Source organism: Podarcis muralis, chromosome 3 (genome assembly GCF_964188315.1).
Source record: "Podarcis muralis chromosome 3, rPodMur119.hap1.1, whole genome shotgun sequence".
NCBI lineage: Eukaryota > Metazoa > Chordata > Lepidosauria > Squamata > Lacertidae > Podarcis > Podarcis muralis.
In genome coordinates, this window is record NC_135657.1 from 1,442,332 (window position 1) to 1,462,169 (window position 19,838).

General features: G+C 54.6%; 1 protein-coding gene across 2 annotated transcripts in view; it reads right to left on the reverse strand.

Moving 5' to 3' along the window:
* Nucleotides 1-10,549, reverse strand: part of KIF3C (kinesin family member 3C) — a 44,108-nt gene extending 33,559 nt beyond the window's left edge. Inside the window, exon 1 of one of the 2 annotated variants that reach the window (XM_028725306.2) lies at nucleotides 8,574-10,549. In XM_028725306.2, the coding sequence (XP_028581139.2) occupies nucleotides 8,574-9,983 (1,410 nt within the window). In that variant the 5' untranslated portion in view covers nucleotides 9,984-10,549. The remainder of the gene's footprint in view (nucleotides 1-8,573) is intronic. The other variant, XM_028725305.2, reaches the window with a different exon arrangement.
* Nucleotides 10,550-19,838: the final 9,289 nt, after the last annotated feature.

Consider the following 19,838-nt stretch of genomic DNA (forward strand, 5'->3'; position numbering starts at 1 on the left):
GCTCCCAGCATGGGGCTGCGTGTACCTCTTGCATGTACACAAAACAGAGCAAGGGGAAATGTGAATTCTGCACCCTGAGCCATCCCTTGCACCATTTGTTCTGCAGTTCTTATTCCTTCCCAGCATTGCTGATGGCAGGGAACGCCCTCGGCCACCTGAGAACCCGGCTCAGCCCTGCCTCCTCTGGGGAGGAAGGGAAAGGAGAGTGTCAGCCGCTTTGAGACTCCTTCGGGTACTGATAAAGCGGGATATCAAATCCAATCTCTTCTTCTTCTTCTTCCTGACACCAGCTCTAGGTTCTCAAGCCCCACTTTCCCACCAAAGAGAAGCTGACCTTCTCCAGAGGCCTGGCTGGGATGATGCCCTCCATAGCCTCCTGCGCTTCCGCCCTGCTCCTCCACAACCGCAACGCTCCGCGCACGCTTCCTCGCAGGAAGGAGGGAGCAAAATATGAGCAGAGCCGAAAGCTGTCCAACAACAACAGCCTTCCGTTTGAATGCCAGCGAAATGGAGGGGGAGGAGGAGGAGATGGGCTTTGTTGCCCAGCACTGTCCCCCCCGTCCCCCCCCTCCCGCTGCCATTATCAGGATGCTGCCGCTGCCTCCTCCACCAGACTGTTCTGCCAGGAAGAATCACATCTCCCAAGCCTCACAGAGTCGTTCCCGGAGGAAGCCGGGCTACGCTGCCTACCAGTACGACTCTCGCCCCATTCGCTGTCAAAATTAGGTCAGGCGCCTCTCACAATGGTGTTTCTCAAGATCCCTGCTCAGAAATGATTTCTCCGTAACATGGTAGTAAGAATACACACACACACACACACACACACACTTTTTTCAAAATAAAAAGCACACCACTGTTATCAGTGCCACAAATCCTGCAAATGGAAAACAAACACAAAGGTCTCTTAACACCTGAGCCACAGATGGGGGAAAAAGAGAAAGAATTTGTTGATTTTTCAAACTCTTTGCTGACAAGCTCCTGTTATTCCAGGTAGAGAACTTGCTCTGTGTGGAGGGGAGGTTTTTAACCAGAGATTGGACAGTTGTCTGTCATGGATGCTTTAGCTGAGACTTCTGCACTGCAGGGGGTTGGACTAGATGCCTCTGGGGGTCCCTTCCAATGCTATGATTCAAAGGACCCGGGTTCATTCCCTGCAGCCTCTGCCCTACTTCTGAACCGCTGGCCTATAACCCTGGAGCTCAGCCGCCAGTGGCAAAACACAGTCCCGGGTTAAGGGGATTTTTAGCCTGCAAGGACCTTCGTCGCTCCAAGCAGCTGACCACTTGGCCCTTCAGCATCCTCGACACTGTGGAGGTCAGCAGAACGCATTGCGCTTGTTTCGTTTTGCCCCTGAACATTCCCCCTGCGAAAGGAAGCCTTTTGCAGAGGCCGCTTTGCTCACCAGCAGAGGCTTGCAGCGGGCTTCTCGTCTGCTCACCTATGGCGAGCAGCAAGCATCCCCAGGCGAGCAGCAAGGGAATCATAGAATCATAGAATCATAGAGTTGGAAGAGACCACAAGGGCCATCGAGTCCAACCCCCTGCCAAGCAGGAATCACCATCAGAGCACTCCTGACATATGGTTGTCAAGCCTCTGCTTAAAGACCTCCAAAGAAGGAGACTCCACCACACTCCTTGGCAGCAAATTCCACTGTCAAACAGCTCTTACTGTCAGGAAGTTCTTCCTAATGTTTAGGTGGAATCTTCTTTCTTGTAGTTTGGATCCATTGCTCCGTGTCCGCTTCTCTGGAGCAGCAGAAAACAACCTTTCTCCCTCCTCTATGTGACATCCTTTGATATATTTGAACATGGCTATCATATCAACCCTTAACCTCCTCTTCTCCAGGCTAAACATGCCCAGCTCCCTTAGCCGTTCCTCATAAGGCATCGTTTCCAGGCCTTTGACCATTTTGGTTGCCCTCCTCTGGACACGTTCCAGTTTGTCAGTGTCCTTCTTGAACTGTGGTGCCCAGAACTGGACACAGTACTCCAGGGGAGGTCTGACCAGAGCAGAATACAGTGGCACTATGACTTCCCTTGATCTAGATGCTAGACTCCTATTGATGCAGCCCAGAATTGCATTGGCTTTTTTAGCTGCCACGTCACACTGTTGGCTCATGTCAAGTTTGTGGTCAACCAAGACTCCTAGATCCTTTTCACATGTACCCCCCTCCTCCTGCCATTCACATCCCTCCAGCCAGGGAGCCCCTTCTCACTTCCCTGTGAAGAAGCTTGCTGGCCTCCCTCCCTGCCCTGCCCAGGTTGGCAGCAGCTCCAGAGAAGCGACCCTACTCTGAGTCAGGCACCCAGTGCTCCATCCTCTGCAAGGGCTGGATCTGTTACCTTTGTTTTCTTTGTGAAATGTATATTCCCCCCCCCCCACTTTCTCCCCAAAGAGCCTCTGGATTGGCTGTGCCAGGACTGGACCTGGGGGCTTCTCCTAGGACCTTAGGGTGAAGGGTGGGCAATTAATTAAGCAGGGCTGCCCTTGAAGCTGACCCAGAAACTCCAGCGGGTGCAGAATGCCTTGGCGAGGCTCCTTACGGGGTCCTTGCCGCGGGATCACATTCATCCAGTGCTTTACCAGCTGCACTGGCTCCCGGTGGAGTCCAGGGTCAGGTTTAAGGTGCTGCTTTTGACCTTTAAAGCCCTATATGGCCTAGGACCCACGTACCTATGGGACCGCCTCTCCTGGTCTGCCCCGCGGAGGACCTTAAGGTCCACAAATGACAAGATTTTGGAGGTCCCAAGTCGCAAGGTGGTTAGACTGGTCTCAGCTAGGGCCAGGGCCTTTTCAGCACTGGCCCCGACTTGGTGGAATGCTCTGCCTCAAGAGACTAGGGCCCTGCGGGACTTGACCTATTTTGGCAGGGCCTGCAAGACAGAGCTGTTCCGCCTGGCCTTTGGTTGGACTCGGTCTGACCCTTATGTTTCCCTCCCCTTATGGTTTTGATCTATGGGCTACTTTTAAAATGAGGCTGCATTTTAAATTGCATTTTAACCTGTATTTTAAATTGGGTCCCCCCCTTTCTCCCCTATTATGTTTTTACTGTTATTTTATTGGTGTTAGCTGTCCTGAGCACGGCTCTGGTCTGGCTAGGGAGGGCGGGGTATAAATAAAATTATTATTATTATTATTTATTAATTAATTAATTAATTAATTTGGAGGGAGGAAGTTGGAGGAGGAAACACATGTTTTCGGGGGGGGGGGGTGTAACACTCCTGACATGGAAACGCTTGGGGCATTGGCTTGACTCTGACACTGCATCACGGACTTCCTAAACATGCATTGCAGGGGGTTGGACTAGATGACCCTATGGGTCCCCTCTGACTACAATTTTATGAGTCATTAAACTATATTTGCAGCTGGTCACGGGGGGCTCCTGGCAGCCGCTTCACCCTCCTGTCCAGAGGGTGGGGGCAGATGAGCCCTCCCCATCTCCCCCTGCCAGGAGAAGCCCATAATATTCATTCATTCACCGTGTTTCTCTCTCACGTTTTCCTCCAAAAAGCCCCTGGTCCTCCCCTTCCTCACTGAATCCCCACAACCACCCTGTGAGGCGGGCAAGGCCGAAAGTGGGCGACTAGACCAAGGCCACGCCCAGTAAGCTCCATGGCTGAGCAGTGATTCGAACCCGGGTCCCTCGTGTCCGACGCTCTGAGCGCACTTGCTCTGCTCCTCCCCACACCGTGCGGGCTGAGAGAGGGCAGCTTCCCCAGGACTCCCATGATGGGGGGGGGAGGCGGAGATGACACACCCAACAGCCCAGATAGGGGTCTGGGAAGCTGGACGGCTGCTGGAGCCCCACTGGTTTCCCTGCGTGACCCCCTTCCCACCCCTCTCTTCGCAAAGCCGCCTCCGTCGCTGTCCAAAGACAAGGGGGCCCTTGATTCCCAAGGCTCGGCCCACGCCTGCCCCTCGCTAATGGCATTGTCCTTGTTCACTGGGGGGGGGGGGAGCGACGGTGCCGGACAGAGGGGGCCATTCATGCAGGCTCTGCCCCCCTTCCTGTGCAGCTGCGAGGGGTCAGCCGGATGCAGCAGGCTCCCTCTGGAAGCTCAAGCAAGATGAGCCTGGCCGAGCCCAGAAACGACAAGCAAGAGAGCGCCCCTGGGCATGTGCAAAGGGCGCGTCTCTCACCACTGAGCGACCGCTGCCAGGATCCAGAAATGGCAGCAAACGGGTTCCTAGTGGAAGGAGGTGGATGGGCAGGAGATCTGGGAATGTCGCGAGGTGAAATGTTGGTGGCAAGGAAGGCCCCACTCCGTACCCCACCTCTCTCAGAAGAATGGATTTGCAAGGGGCCCCCAAGGGACATCTAGTCCAACCCCCTGAAATGCAGGAATCACAACCAAAGGATTCCTGACAGGCAGCCGCCCAACCTCTTTTTGAAGACCTCCAAGGAAGGAGAGGTCATCACCATTCCACCGTCGGACAGCCCCTGCCCTCAGAAAGGTCTCCCTGATGTCCAGCCAGAATCTCCTTTCTTGTGACCTGAAGCCGCGAGTTCGAGTCCTACCCTCCGGAGCAGAGAAAACAAGCCTGTTCCCTCTTCCATGGGGCAGCTCTTCAGACAGGTGAAGATGGCTCTGTTGTCCCCTCTCAGCCTCCTCTTCTCCAGGCTAAATATCACTCTTTGCACTCATACTGGAAATATGCGGATGTGTTGACAGTGGGTGAGGCCTAATCCTTTGCCTACTCGAGGGCCAGTTTTTGCACTCTGCACGTGCTCTGAGTCCTCTGAGCTCTACCTCACCAGGCGTCCCCCACACTGCCTTCTCCCCTCACAAATCCACAGAGGGGCCCTGGATTCTCTCTCAAGGATCTCCACGGCTCAGCTTTCAGTGCCAAGAAAACTCCCAGAGAACCTAGAAGACAGTGCCTCTGGGCATGTGCAGAGAGGACTGTCCCCACACCAGTGAGAAGAGCCAAATGAAATCCCTCTCCAGCGAAGATTCAGGGAAGTTACTCCAGCCCTCAAAAAGGACACAGTCAAGGGGATTTTTTTTCTGTCATGCAACAGACCCTTTTGCAAAGGGGAGGGTGGAGAAGCAGGATTCTGACCCTCCCTGCTTAAGGCAATGGGTGGAGGTTGTCAAGGGAGTCAGTGTGCGCTCACCCTCATCCTGTAGGGCTTCTGGGAGCGTGAAGAGCGAAGCCGCGGTTAGGTGTGCCTAGGTCAGGTGTGGTGGTTACTCGGCCAAGATGGGCCAGTGGTTTGCGCATGCTCAGAGGCATGATTCCGCCTCCTGGGCCCCAGGACTGAGAATATGCTTTGAGTCCTGGGTGCAGGTTGTGCGGCTGAGCTCCTGCTCTGTTCTGGTCCAGGCTGAGCCCCCCAGGCAACACCCTGGGAGTTGTGGGGGGACAGGGGAGGACAGACCTGGCAGGGACCCAATAAGGCAGAGCTCATGTGGACAATCCACAAAGGGGGTCCAGGGGGAAGCACTCTGGCCATGCTCAGAGACACCTTTTTTGTTACGAGGCTCTCACATCCAGGGCTGTCTTTACCCGGGAGTGCAAGGGGTGCGGGACACCCGGGCGCCGAATTCTGGGGAGCGCCAGCACTCGCCGCTGAAGCTGCCTAACCTCTTAACTATCTAAAAGGTAAAGGTAAAGGGACCTCTGACCATTAGCTCCAGTCATGGCCGACTCTGGGGTTGCGGAGCTCATCTCGCTTTACTGGCCGTGGGAGCCGGCGTACAGCTTCCGGGTCATGTGGCCAGCAGGACTAAGCCACTTCTGGCAAACCAGAGCAGCGCATGGAAACACCATTTACCTTCCCGCCAGAGTGGTACCTATTTATCTACTTGCACTTTGACGTGCTTTTGAACTGCTAGGTTGGCAGGAGCAGGGACCGAGCAACAGGAGCTCACCCCGTCGCGGGGATTCGAACCACTGACCTTCTGATCAGCAAGTCCTGGGCTCTGTGGTTTAACCCACAGCGTCACCCATGTCCCCTTAACTATCTACCTGTTATGAAATAATAAATAATTTTGATCAAGCTAGAAAAACAAAATACATATATACCTAGGTATTACCGAAATGTATACCTACTGTTTCACTAAAGGACTTTCGGCTTTGCACGCTTATTTACAAAAGATGCGCCGCAACAACGCTTGTCATTCACAACGGTGGCGCTTCTCAGACTCAACGACGGCGCTTGTCATTCTCAGATGCGCCATGCACGCGAAATTAACTAAATTTGGGATGCTGGGTGGATCTTTGCACCCTAACGGCGCATATGCTAAAGACAGCCCTGCTCACACGATCAAATTAAGCCTTGGCCTACACACGCGTCTGAAGACAAGAGGGAGAGCAGGGAGTGTGGAATAGGATTTCTTGGAGGAGAATGCGATCTACTTTCATCTTTTGTTTATTGCTGCTCTCCCTCCAAGGAGGCACAGGGAAGGCGGAAGGTTCTCACACAAACGCACACCTTTTATCCTCACAACGGCCTCCTGAGGTAGACCAGCCTGGGCGAGAGCAGGTGGCGCAAGGTCACGCAGTGAGCTTCCTTGAGGGTAAGTGTCTCCGCTGGCTCTCCCTGATCTAGCAACTTTTAAAATGCTGCGTTTATTTTGGGCAGGGAAGCAAGGCCAGCCTGGGACCCGCCTCTGCTGCCATCAGCACGAAATTGTGCTGGGTTTCAGGAGAAGGAGGACTAAGAGGTGGAGATACGCTTCAGAGACCGTGGGGCGCTCCGAGAAATTAATCAACATAATTTGGACTATAATTTGATCTTTTTGATTTAAGTTTTTTATTTTAATTGAAGTATTATGATTGGATATTTAACTGGATGTTTTTTATTGGGAAATCTATAAAAATGATTTAAAAAGGAAGAAATTGTGCGGGGTTTCTGCAGAACTGGATCCTTGTATTCTCTGAGAGAGGGGGGCTACTTCAGTGGGTCAGAGCAGGGCTCTCCGGGAGTGGAGTCCGGGCGCCGAGACCCTGGCCTTCTCTCCTGGACCTCCCTGTAAACTTGGGCTTGTGCCCCCCAGCGCCACCCCAGAGAGGACAGCACAGAGCCTGTCTCACGGTGGCCAGCACCCCATGGCAGGTATCTGTCACCAGAGTGGGCTGGAGGCCAAGTCTTGGGCTGGGGGGGCAGTGCTGGGAGGCCTGGAGACACACCCTCATCCACGAGGGGCTCCTCCCTCCCACCCACCCCTGGGGGCAGGGGGGGTGACTGACCCAGAGTGACGATTTGCCCTTGTCCGCAGCCAAAGGCAGATCTAGGGGAGAGGAGCCCCCAGCTGCACCCCAGACCCATTTATTTGCACAGGGTATCAATCTGGGAAGGGGGGTATTAGGTGCCAAAATTGAGGGGCTGCGGGAAAAGAAGATGCCACAGGCAGTTAGGCGGCGGCGGCTTCAGTCAACAGCCACTTGGAGAGACAAAAGGAGACCCCCTTGGATGGGCAGGGGGGTCCTCATAGCCGGCCCCCTCCCTGCCTCGGGCTGGCCAATGCGTGCGCAGGAGGTCACCTCCACACGGGGAGGGATGTGGCGGTTTCTGCGCGGCTGCTTTTGTTGTGTGGCGGGAGCTGATTAGCCCCGGACCCCCTCCTGGGCTTTGTTGCCCCCTCGGCTCAGCCCCTCCCACTGCGAGGAGGCCAGATGGAGGAGCCTCTGACAGCCCCTGCAAAGGAATCTCAGACGTGACGGCGCAGAAACCGAGGCAGCAGGCCCAGCCGCCACTGCGGCCAGCGCAAGCCGGACACCCAGGTGCACAGCCCCCGGAGCCGCCGGGTGCAGGATCCCACCATTCCTCAGATAGTTAACATCCCCAGGACCACTGGTAGTCAGCACTGGGAACCAGAACACCGGCTTCACCTCCGATGGAAGGGAGAGCGTTGGGAGGGGAAGTGGGCAAGGCTGCCAAAGGGCTGCCTTCCTTCAACCATCGTGCATGTGGCCTTGAAGACAGCCTGGGTGTCCTTTGCAGAGTCTTTGTCCCACCCCCCTGCTTGCTCACTTGAGTAATGGGCCTGGATGCACTTGAGGGAGCTGGGCATGTTTAGCCTGGAAAAGAGGAGACTGAAGGATGAAATGAGAGCCATCTTCAGATATGGAAGACAGAGCAAGCTTGTTTTCTCCTGTTCTGGAAGGAAGGACCCCAACCAATGGGTTCAAATGACAATGGAGGAGATTCAACATGAGGAAGAACCTTCTGGCAAGAAGAGATGTTCAGCAGTGGAACAGTCTCCCTCGAATGGTGGTCTTAAACAGAGGTTGGGTGGCCATCTGTCATGGATCTAAACAAAAAAAATTCCTTCCAGTAGCACCTTAAAGACCAACTAAGTTAGTTCTTGGTATGAGCTTTCGTGTGCATGCACACTTCTTCAGATACACACCTGTAATACCCATCTGTAACTGGGTACCCATCTGTAACTGTCATGGATCTGTCAGCTATGATCCCTGCATTGCAGGAGGTTCATAGAGTCCCTTCCATCTCTACCATTCTACGTTTCCATGAACACAAGGCCCAGCCTTGCAGGGCTGGTGTGGGGGCTGCGCAGTGGCTGCGTGCATGCGCAAAGCGCCACCTAGAAACGGCCGAGCCTTACCTTATACTTTGTGGCCAGGAGTTGCGTGGCCTCCTGCTCCTTCCGCAGCTCCTCGATCATCTTCTCCTTCTCCTGCAGCAGCTTCTGCTTCTCCTCGCTCACCAGGCTGTGGTCGTCCTGGATGGCTGCCTTCTCCTCCTCCAGCTTCTCCTTCTGCTCCTTCAGGTAGTTCTTCATGTCCTTCTCCAGACCCCCGTCCTCCTCCCCGTCCTCCGCCTCGGGGGTCCCTTCCCCTCCGGCCGACTTCTTCCTCCGGCTGTTCCTCCTCCTCTTCTTGCTCAGCATCCCCCTCTTCTCCAGCTGGGCCTTCAGCCGGGTGATCTCCTCCTGGAACTCCCGCAGGAGCGTGTCCTTGGGGTCCTCGTTGACCCGCGGCTTGTTCTTGATGTTCTTGGCCCTGTTGGCGAAGCGCAGCGTGGAGAGGCTCTCGTCGTAGCTGTGCGAGGCCGGGCCCAGCGTGGCCACCATGATGGTCTTGGCGTTCCCGCCCAGGGAGTCCTGCAGCAGGCGGGTGAGCTTGGAGTCCCGGTAGGGGATGTGGGTGCTCTTGCCGTCCACCAGGGCCGAGATGACGTTGCCCAGGGCGGAGAGAGACAGGTTGATCTTGGAGGCCTCCTTGGGGCGCTCCCCCTGGGTGCCCATCTTGCTCTGGCGCTCACTCCCGGCCAGATCCACCAGGTTCAGCTTCCCCACGCGGATGTGGTCCTCTCCGTCGGGCCCCTCCTCGCTGCACTCCACCGTGATGACAAAGATGGCGTGCGAGCGGGAGCTGTACTCGTTCATGTTGGTGCTGCCCACCGAGCGCGCCTGGTTGCCCAGGTTCATGACGTGCTCAATCTCCTTGACGTTCTTGGTCACGAAGGAGGACAGGTCCTTGATGTAGACGCCGGTCTCCGGGTTCTCCTTCAGCTCCATCTTCTTGCTCTGGTCCTTGGCCAGCAGATCCCGGATCTCCTCCTGGTAGATCTCCAGGTAGGAGGCCCTCACCAGGTACTGCTGGTTCTGCGAGCGGGAGATGTGGGTGAAGATGTGCTCAAAGGAGATGGGGATGACGCCCCTCTTCTCCGGGTCGGCCCAGGCGCCTTGCATGGTGTAGGTCTTGCCCGTGCCCGTCTGCCCGTAGGCAAAGATGGTCCCGTTGAAGCCCTGCAGCACCGAGTCGATCAGCGGGCGCACGGTCTCGTCGTACAGGTCGGCCTGCTTGGAGCTGGCGTCGTAGACGGCGTCGAAGGTGAAGGTCTTGGCCAGCTCCCCCGGGGAGGCCTTGGGGTTCCGGATGGTCACCTGCCCCAGCTTGACGTCCAGGTCCAGGATCCGCTCGTAGCCTGCCGCCTCCTCCTTCCGGTGCATGGGCCGGCAGCGCACCACCACCTTCAGGGCCTCGCTGCTCTTGGGCGGCCGGGTGGCCATGGCGCCTCCCTTGCCCCTGGCGGGCTCCCTCTTGACCTGTGGCTGTCAGGTGGGTGGGCTGGGCATGGGGGCTTCTCCTCCCTCGGGCTGCTGCTGCGACACTGGCACCGCTGCTGACAGGAGGCTGCGGCGGCGGCGGCTAGCGGTCCCCTCGCTGGGCACAATGGATGCGGCTAGGCGTGACCCGCTCTGGGCATCCCGCCGCAGCCCTGGAGCGCCCTGGGCCACCCATCCTGGCGCATCCCTCCGCTGGGCAAGGCTGGGCAGGGCTGGGGGGGGGGGGAGGTCTTCAGCCCTCCCCTCTTGTTTTGGAGCGAGGGGGCTGGCTAGCTGGCTGGCTTCGCTTCCTACCTTCGCTTGCTGCCTGGCTGCCCGCCTAGTGCCCGCGCCTCCTCCCGAGGTGACCCACCGGCGGTTCCAGGCGGCGTCGCGGCCGGGCAAGGCTCCGGGCTCCCCGGGCGGGAGCCTCATTCATTGCAGCTCAGCAGAAGCAGCTGCTGCCTCCGCGGATGCGAGAGAATGAAGGAGCAAAACAGGAGGAGGGAGGGGCGAGATGCTGATGCTGCCGAGCGGGGCGGGGGGGGGAGGGAGGGAGGGAGGGGGAGGGGAGGGAGGGCTCCCTCTTGTCCCCAGACCCCGCCCACCACCAGCCCCTCCTGCCCGCCTGGCCCCGCCCATGCCTCGCAAAGCACGCCGGGGGATGGAGTCCAGCCTTTGTTGCAGGCTGCGCGCCGGAGGGATGCAGCGGCGGAGAGGGATGCGCGGCGGGTGGTACCCAAGGCCGCTCCTGGCAGGGCGAGGAGGGGCAGCGCTCTGCTCGAGGCAGGGGATGAGAAGGGGGGGAGCCGGCAGCGAGGTGTAGTGGTTAGAGTGCTCTTCTTAGGACCTGGAATAATAATAATAATAATAATACAACAACAACAACAACAACAACAACAATTTATTATTTATACCCCACCCATCTGGCTGAGTTTCCCCAGCCACTCTGGGTGGCTCCCAATCAAGTGTTAAAAACAATACAGCGTTAAATGTTAAAAGCTTCCCTCAACAGGGCTGCCTTCAGATGTCTTTTAAGGATAGGATAGCTGCTTATTTCCTTCACATCTGAATGGAGGGCGTTCCACAGGGCGGGTGCCACTACCGAGAAGGCCCTCTGCCTGGTTCCCTGTAACCTCACTTCTTGCAATGAGGGAACCTCCAGAAGGCCCTCGGTGCTGGACCTCAGTGTCCGGGCAGAACGATGGGGGTGGAGACGCTCCTTTAGATATACTGGGCCTTTGAGGCCATTCAGGGCTTTAAAGGTCAGCACCAACACTTTGAATTGTGTTTGGAAACGACCTGGAAGAGACCGGGTTTCGTATCTCATCCCTTGGCCATGGAGTGACCTGGGGCCAGTCCTCACCTCGGCTTAGGTTCTTCGTCTGCCTCGCAGGGTTGTTGTAGAGATTGAATGTCTCCGGGCATATTTTGGGCACAGCCTGTGCATGTGGCCTCTCCTCTGGGTGCCCCTTTAAAATGACACCATCATTTATGGGTCTCCCTTGGCTGGCATGTTGGGGGTTGTGAACCCTGATCCCAGGCTGGCAGCCTTATCACAAGGCATGGCGAGTGCGGGAAACAGGTTGATCTGGGTTTTGCAGCAGAGGAAAGGACAAGCAAATGTCACTCACAAGGCGTGATCCGCCAGGAAGGCGAATGGCTGCTGTGGGCCTTGGGTCTGATCCTGCTGCCAGGTTCTCCTTGTGTTCTCATGAATTTCTCCTGCACAAGTTCAAAGGGCAGGTGAGGTTTACTGGTGGAGCATTAATTAGTGTAAGGAGAGAGAAAGATGCCATCAGAATTGCCCTTGCATTTTCCACAGCAGGTCTCCTCCACATAGATCTCAGGCCTTCTCTGTAGCAGCAGAGGCAACGTGGGGGAAGGATGCTCGGAGGTTGCGGAGCATTTGCAAAACTAGCTTTTCTTATTTACCTGTGGGTTAAACCACAGCGCCTAGGACTTGCCGATCAGAAGGTCGGCGGTTCGAATCCCCGTGACGGAGTGAGCTCCCATTGCTCGGTCCCAGCTCCTGCCAACCTAGCAGTTCGAAAGCACCTCAAAGTGCAAGTAGATAAATAGGTATCGCTCCGGCAGGAAGGTAAACAGCGTTTCCATGCACTGCTCTGGTTCGCCAGAAGCGGCTTAGTCCTGCTGGCCACATGACCCGGAAGCTGTACGCCGGCTCCCTCTGCCAATAAAGCGAGATGAGCGCCGCAACCCCCGAGTCGGCCATGACTGGACCTAATGGTCAGGGGTCCCTTTACCTTTACCTTTAAGCACACACAAACACACCATCCTTCAGCAGAAATATTCAGGTGGTTTATGGTACACCATCATTGTCATCATCAAAATATACCACTGTTATAGTACTATTACATTCATTATTCTTCTCTCTCTCTCTCTCTCTCTCTCTCTCTCTCCTTTTACTCTTCCTTCCTTTCCCTTTTAATTTTTTCTTTCCAACTCCATTCCCTTTTAGATTAAACATTTCTTTTATTTCAGTGCATTATAAAAAAATACTTTGCATTGGGTATGAACTTTTGTATATCTTTGAACAATAAATATCACACACACGTATTTGCTGTATATATCACCGATAAAAACAAACATAGGAGCATTGGGCACTGCTGGTCCACCTAGCATGCCTGGCGTGCTCTGGTCCAGGGGGTCACGAAGAGTCGGACACGACTAAAAGACTAAACAGCAAGTCCACCTAGTTCTGTGTTGCCCACACTGACTGGCAGCAGTGGAGATGCCAGCTGGACTTGAACCCAGGCCCTTCTTCATGAAGAGTGGATTGCCTGCCCACTGAGCTACAGCCCTTCCCATGCCAAACAACATCAACCAAAGCAGGAGGGGGGCAGAATCAGCCTAAAAACGGCCCCCCAAAATGGTACTGCAATAATCCCACAATACATTCAAAGTTCAGAGACAGGAGAGGCGAGGGGCAAAGGGGAGAGCACCTGGGTCGCCCGGTGGTCTAGCCTTGGAGAAAAAACTCTCCTGAGACACTCGGCGCACTGCTCAGCCTTCTGGGAAATTGGAGTTTGGCACGTTCTCCGCTTTGGGTTCCTGGAAAGCAAAAATCTGACTTTTCAGAGAGAATTTCCCTTCTCTTCTCTTCTCTTCCCTCCCCCTCCCCTTTTATGAAGATCACCTGCTCTGAGACCCCACAGCTAATTCTCCCCTGGTCTCCTCGCTGGCCCAAGTAGGACCAATTCAGCCAGTTAGCCCTGGGGATTATCTAATGCTTATTTGCCCTAAATTGAATTTTGAATTTTATTGTTATTCATGTTTTTATACAGTATTTTATGCTGCTTTTATAATTAAGTGTTTTAAATTTTTTGTTAGCCGCCCTGAGCTCAGCTTTTGAACTGGGACAGGCGGGGTATAAATAAAAAATTGTTGTTGTTGTTGTTGTTGTTGTTACAGTCACACCTTGGTTTCCAGCTGCTTCAGGGTGCGTTTTTTCGGGTTACAGACCGCTGAAACCCGGGAGTACCGTAATGGGTTGTTTCCGGGTTTTGGCAGTTACGCATGCGCAGAATCGCTAAATCGCAGTTTGCGCAGAAGCGCCAAATTGCAACCTGCTCATGCGCAGACGCGCCGCTGCGGGTTGCGAATGCTGTGGGTTGCGAACGTGCATCCTGCACGGATCACGTTCGCAACACGAGCGTCCCCTGTATTATTATTAATTTCCCCAGCTTCAAGCGAGAGCTGTGCCAACCCCCAGCAAGAGCGCAAGGAGGCATTTGCAGTCACCCAGAAAAAGGCAGAACTGGGCGAGAGATGGAGCCGGCCTGTGGAAGCCTGAATCCCAGGAGAGGAGTGCCAGGGCCGCCTCCCCACCCCCCTGCCAGGCCCTGCCAGCTTTGCCAGGCACAGTTAAGCCAGGGAGAGGCTGCGTTCCCACTCCCTCCCCCAGCCCCCCCTCCTGCTACCAAGTCAGCACATTGGGAAGGGAGGGGAAGCTGCAGTCCCTCCCGCTTCCATCGCCAGTCGATGGGTGACCTTTTCCTTCAAGATGATAGGGAGGTCTTTGTCTGCCAGATCCACCACTTCCTTCACTGGGTGCGGGGTTTTATTTTCAGTACAAACAAGATTCCCTTTTTTCATCCACCCTTGTTCTCCGAGACACAGATGGGAGAAAAAAAGGGAAAGGGGGACATTCTGGGATCAACTCAGAAACTGGGATGGCTTCTGTAATTCTGGGACTGTCCCTGGAAAATAGGGGCACTTGGAGGGTATGTGGCGCCAACAACAGCAACCACAACAAGAATTTATTTATACCCCGCCCATCTGGATACAGAATACAGAATACAGCGGACACTCGGGTTGCGAACATGATCCGTGCCGGAGGTACGTTCGCAACCCGCAGCATTTGCAACCCGCAGCGCTGTGTCTGCGCACGCACAGGTTGCAGTTCGGCACTTCTGCGCATGCGCAGAGCGCGATTTAGCGTGTCTGTGCATGTGCAACCGCTGAAACCCAGAAGTAACCTGTTCCGGTACTTCCAGGTTTCGGTGGGTCTGTAACCCAAAAAAAGGCAACCTTGAAGCGTCTGTAACCCGAGGTATGACTGTATTTAAAATAGAATCAAACATTCAAAAATTTCCCTCAACAGGGCTGCCTTCAGATGTCTTCTAAAAGTCAGATAGTTGTTTATTTCCTTCACATCTGAAGGGAGGGTGTTCCACAGGGCGGGCGCCACCACCGAGAAGGCCCTCTGCCTGGTTCCCTGTAACCTCGCTTCTCGCAATGAGGGAACCACCAGAAGGCCATCAAAGCTGGACCTCAGTGTCCAGGGTGGAGACGCTCCTTCAGGTATACTGGGCCGAGGCCGTTTAGGGCTTTCAAGTTCAGCACCAACACTTTGAATTGTGCTCAGAAACGTACTGGGAGCCAGTGTAGGTCTTTCAAGACCGGTGTTATGTGGTCCTGGCAGCCGCTCCCAGTCCCCAGTCTAGCTGCCACATTCTGGATTAGTTGCAGTTTCCGGGTCACCTTCAAAGGTAGCCCCACGCAGAGCGCATTGCAGTAGTCCAAGCTGGAGATAACCAGAGCATGCACCACTCTGGCGAGACAGTCTGCAGGCAGGGAGGGTCTCATCCTGTGTACCAGATGGAGCTGGGAGACAGCTATATATATAATCAGGTAGTATATAAATTTCATAAAATAAATGCCAGGAAATGAAGCTGGGCCCTTCTGCATGCATAGCAGGTGTTCTGCCCCCTGAGCTATGGTGGTCGTTCTGCAAGGGGAACCCTTCATTCCCTTGCTCCTCTCCCTGCCTGGCCCATGGGGGGGTGCCTTTGCATCAGACCTTGCTGAGCACCAGCCCAGCATTGGGTGAGGAGGGGTCTTCTCCCGGGCGGGACTGGCCTCTGGCCCTGCTGTCAAGGGGGTGGGGTGGGGTGCTTGGCAAAGAGCTTTGCAGTTAGGATTAAACCCAGCCAAGTCTCACCCCCCTGGGTGCTTCCTCAGAAGAGGAGATTATCCCCTCCATTAATCAACTAATTAATTATTTGGGGAGTGGAGGTGGAGGGGGGGAGGTATCTTTTGCTAACCACCGCATTCCTGAAACTTGCTCCAATGTAAACTGGGGCTGGCACAGCAAAGCCCTGGATGGGAGCTGCAGTGATGCCCAGAGGGCTGTGGACAAAGTCCGGTGGCATGACCAGGGGCCCACCAGGGGAGCAGGAGGGCTAGGGTGGGGGGAATCGCGTCCTCAGTTGACTCTGCCTTCTGGGACTGGGGCCAAATGTGGGAGTTAGAAAGAGGAAGGACGGGGGGGGGGGGGAATCAGCGAGGCTCAGTGGGTGGTCCAGTGCAGGCTGGCAGGAAGGAGCAACCCCAGATCACCTGGCAGGGGCATGGCAGATTCCGTGCTCCTGCTGCCAACCCCTGCCATGTGCTGGAAGGGGAATCAGCATGAAGCCAGCTGCCTGGGTGCCATAAGGAAACAGAGCATTAATGCACCCTCCCAGGAACCAATTTAGGAGAAGGGAAACAAATAACTGATGTATGTGTAGCGGGGTGAAGGCAGAGCATAAGAACATGAGAAGAGCTGTGCTGAATCAGGCCGGTGGCCGATCTGGTCCAGCATCCTGTTTTCAGTGGCCAACCAGATGCCTGTGAGAAACCGGCAAGCAGGACTGTGGAACTCCCTGCCACAGGAGGCAGTGATGCCCCCAAGGCTTGAAAAGAGGATTAGAAAAATTCATGGAGGAAGAAAGGGCTATGCGTGGCTACTAGCCCTGAGAACAGTTCAAAGTGTTGGTGCTGACCTTTAAAGCCCTAAACGGCCTCGGTCCAATATACCTGAAGGAGCGTCTCCACCGCCATTGTTCTGCCCGGACACTGAGGTCCAGCTCCGAGGGCCTTCTGGCGGTTCCCTCACTGCGAGAGGCCAAGTTACAGGGAACCAGGCAGAGGGCCTTCTCGGGGGTGGTGCCCGCCCTATGAAACGTCCTCCCACCAGACGTCAAGTAAATAAACAACTACAGTGGTACCTTGGGTTAAGTACTTAATCCGGAGGTCCATTCTTAACCTGAAACTATTCTTAACCTGAAGCACCACTTTAGCTAATGGGGCCTCCTGCTGCCGCTGTGCTGCCGCCGCGCAATTTCTGTTCTCATCCTGAAGCAAAGTTCTTAACCTGAGGTACTATTTCTGGGTTAGCGGAGTCTGTAACCTGAAGTGTCTGTTTAGAAGACATCTGAAGGCAGCCCTGTTTAGGGAATTTTTAAATGTTTGATGTTTTATTGTGTTTTTAATGTTCTGTTGGGAGCTGCCCAAAGTGGCTGGGAAACCGCAGCCAGATGGGCGCGGTATAAATAATAAATCATATCTATCTATCTATCTAATCACACACACACACACACACACACACACACACACACACACACGTCAAAGCTGTTTGCAAAAAGTCATGTGCCATCAGCCAGGAGGGGGAGTTCAAGGACTCCTGGGATTCTCCAGCAGCCTCTTGACCCCCCCCCCTCTGCTTCAGCCTCGGAGTCTGAACTGCTCCCTGTCACCGGCTCTTCTTGCTCACTAAACCCTGTGGCCACATCAGCATCCAGCCCCTCCTCCCCATCTTCTCCCTTTGACCTCTCTTCCATGTCCCACCACCAACCCCCTGGCTCTGAGCCTTCCTCTGGGGTTTCCCTTGGGGGTTCCCCGGCAGTCCTGACATTTGGGGGTCCTGGGTATGGGAACAGATTCCACCTCTCCTGCTTAGCTGCCAACTGATTGAAGGGCCACCGAGGCTGCGACACGGCAGCCAAAAATGTCAATAACGAAGATGAAGTTTTGAAATGGTGTGCGGTGTTTTTGTGAAGCCGTGAGGCTTAAGAGGATCATAGTCAGAAAGAACCACAAGGTCATCTAGTCCAACCCCCTGCAATTTGGGAATCTTTCACCCAACATCAGGCTCAAACCCACAACCCTGAGATTATAATAACGGCATTCTGTTGATTCCACATAGAAGCCATTTACTTTGTTGTTGTTTAGTCGTTTAGTCGTGTCTGCCTCTTCGTGACCCCCTGGACCAGAGCACGCCAGGCACTCCTGTCTTCCACTGCCTCCCGCAGTTTGGTCAACCTCATGCTGGTACCTTCGAGAACACTGTCCCACCATCTTGTCCTCTGTCATCCCCTTCTCCTTGTGCCCTCCATCTTTCCCAACATCAGGGTCTTTTCCAGGGAGTCTTCTCTTCTCATGAGGTGGCCAAAGTCTTGGAGCCTCAGCTTCAGGATCTGTCCTTCCAGTGAGCACTCAGGGCTGATTTCCTTCAGAATGGAGAGGTTGGATCTTCTTGCAGTCCATCCCCTTCATGGATCACTGCCTTGCCGTGGCGAAGGGGCTTGAATAACTCAGCGAAGCTATGAGCTCTGCCGTGCAGGGCCACCCAAGATGGACAGGTCATAGTGGAGAGTTTTGACCAAACGTGATCCACCTGGAGCAGGAACCGGCAAGCCACTCCAGTATCCCTGCCAAGAAAACTCCAGGGCAAAAACAACAAGCCATTTCCTTACACACACAAAATGGAGGAAGCGTTTTTCCTGCTTCCTAGAGTTCTTGCTGGGCTATAGCTCAGAGGCATAATCCCTGGCACCTCCAAGGGCCGGGGGTGGGACCCTCGACCTGAGACCCCAGGAAGCTGCTGCCAGTCAGGGTGTAAGCTGGCATCATCTGGAAGACTGGGGAAGGCTGGTGCAGGCCATACTGAGCTAGCAAAACGGATGCTCTGGTCAGCTGCTGCAGGACTTCTGGCGCACCTGGGAAACTGGGGCCAGGATCAAGGCTTGCGGGAAGGGCTGGAGGGGAGTCGGGAGGTGGAACTGATGAAGAATCATCCCCACAAGGACAGGCCAGCTGAGCCCGGGTTTTCAGCGCTTTTGGAGGTTCGCGTTTTCTGAAGGCAGCTGCCCTCCGTGGCTCTCTTCCCTCCGCCGCAAAGCGGCCTGCCCTTTTGTAAACCGACCCGGGGGCCTTGGCGTGCCCCCCCTCGCCCGGAAGCAACACTATCTGACTCTGCTCTCTGCATCCTGCCACGGGTGGCTCCCAGCCAGGCCCGGATTCCTTCCAAAAACGCTTTTAGCAGATGCGCTGGCCCTGCATCCTCCCTGCACACGGCCTAATTTTAGCACAGGCTTCTCTGCACCAGCTTCAGCCCCTCCCTGCACCAGGACAGACACCTGGCCAAACATCTGGAGGGGGGCTGTGGGGGGGGCAATGGCGGGGGGGGGTGGGCTTCAGCAATTCTGCATCTAGAAAGGATCTAGAAATAGCTGCAGCGAAGGAGTGCAGAAAGGAAAGTCAGAACCCTGGGGGTGGTTTTCATTGGAAGACAGAACACAGACCCTCCAAAGGTCCCCATATATATAATTTTTATACATAAATAGCATACATAAATAGTCTTTTTTGACACCTGGGAATTTCCATCTGAATTATCCCCAACAAAAAGGACTCTGGGGTTTTTTGGAAAGGTGCTTTTAAACATTTCCCCCCAATTCATTATATATCATTTCCCAATATTATTTTACCCTTTTACAAGTCTACCACATATGATAAAACGTACCCTCACCCTTTTTACATCTCCAGCACTTATATGATTCAGACTTATACAAGGGCCCCTATTTTCCAGGGACAGTTCCAGATTTACAGAAGCTGTCCCAGTTTCTGATTTGATAGTAGGGGAAATGTTGGAGGTTATGGAGTTATCCAGCCCCCGAGCCATCCGAAAGCAGCCCTGTATAGGGACTTTTTAAAATGTTTAATGTTTTGTTCATATACAGCGGTACCTCGGGTTAAGAACTTAATTCGTTCTGGAGGTCCGTTCTTAACCTGAAACTGTTCTTAACCTGGAGTACCACTTTAGGTAATGGGGCCTCCCACTGCTGCTGCTGTGCCGCCGCAGCACGATTTCTGTTCTCATCCTGAAGCAAAGTTCTTAACCCGAGGTACTATTTCTGGGTTAGCGGAGTCTGTAACCTGAAGCATCTGTAACCCGAGGTACCACTGTACAGTCACACCTTGGGTTACAAATGCTTCAGGTTGTGTTTTTTCAGGTTATGGGTCGCCGAAACCTGGAAGTACTGGAATGGGTTACTTCCGGGTTTCGGCGGTCGCGCATGCTCAGAAGCGCCGAATCGCAACCCGCCATGCGCAGGCACACCACTGTGGGGTGCAAGCTCTGTGGGTTGTGAATGTGCATCCCGCACGGATCATGTTCACAACCTGAGTGTCCACTCTGTGTGTGTGTGTGTGTGTGTGTGTGTGCGCGCGCGCATGAATATATTGGAAGCCGCC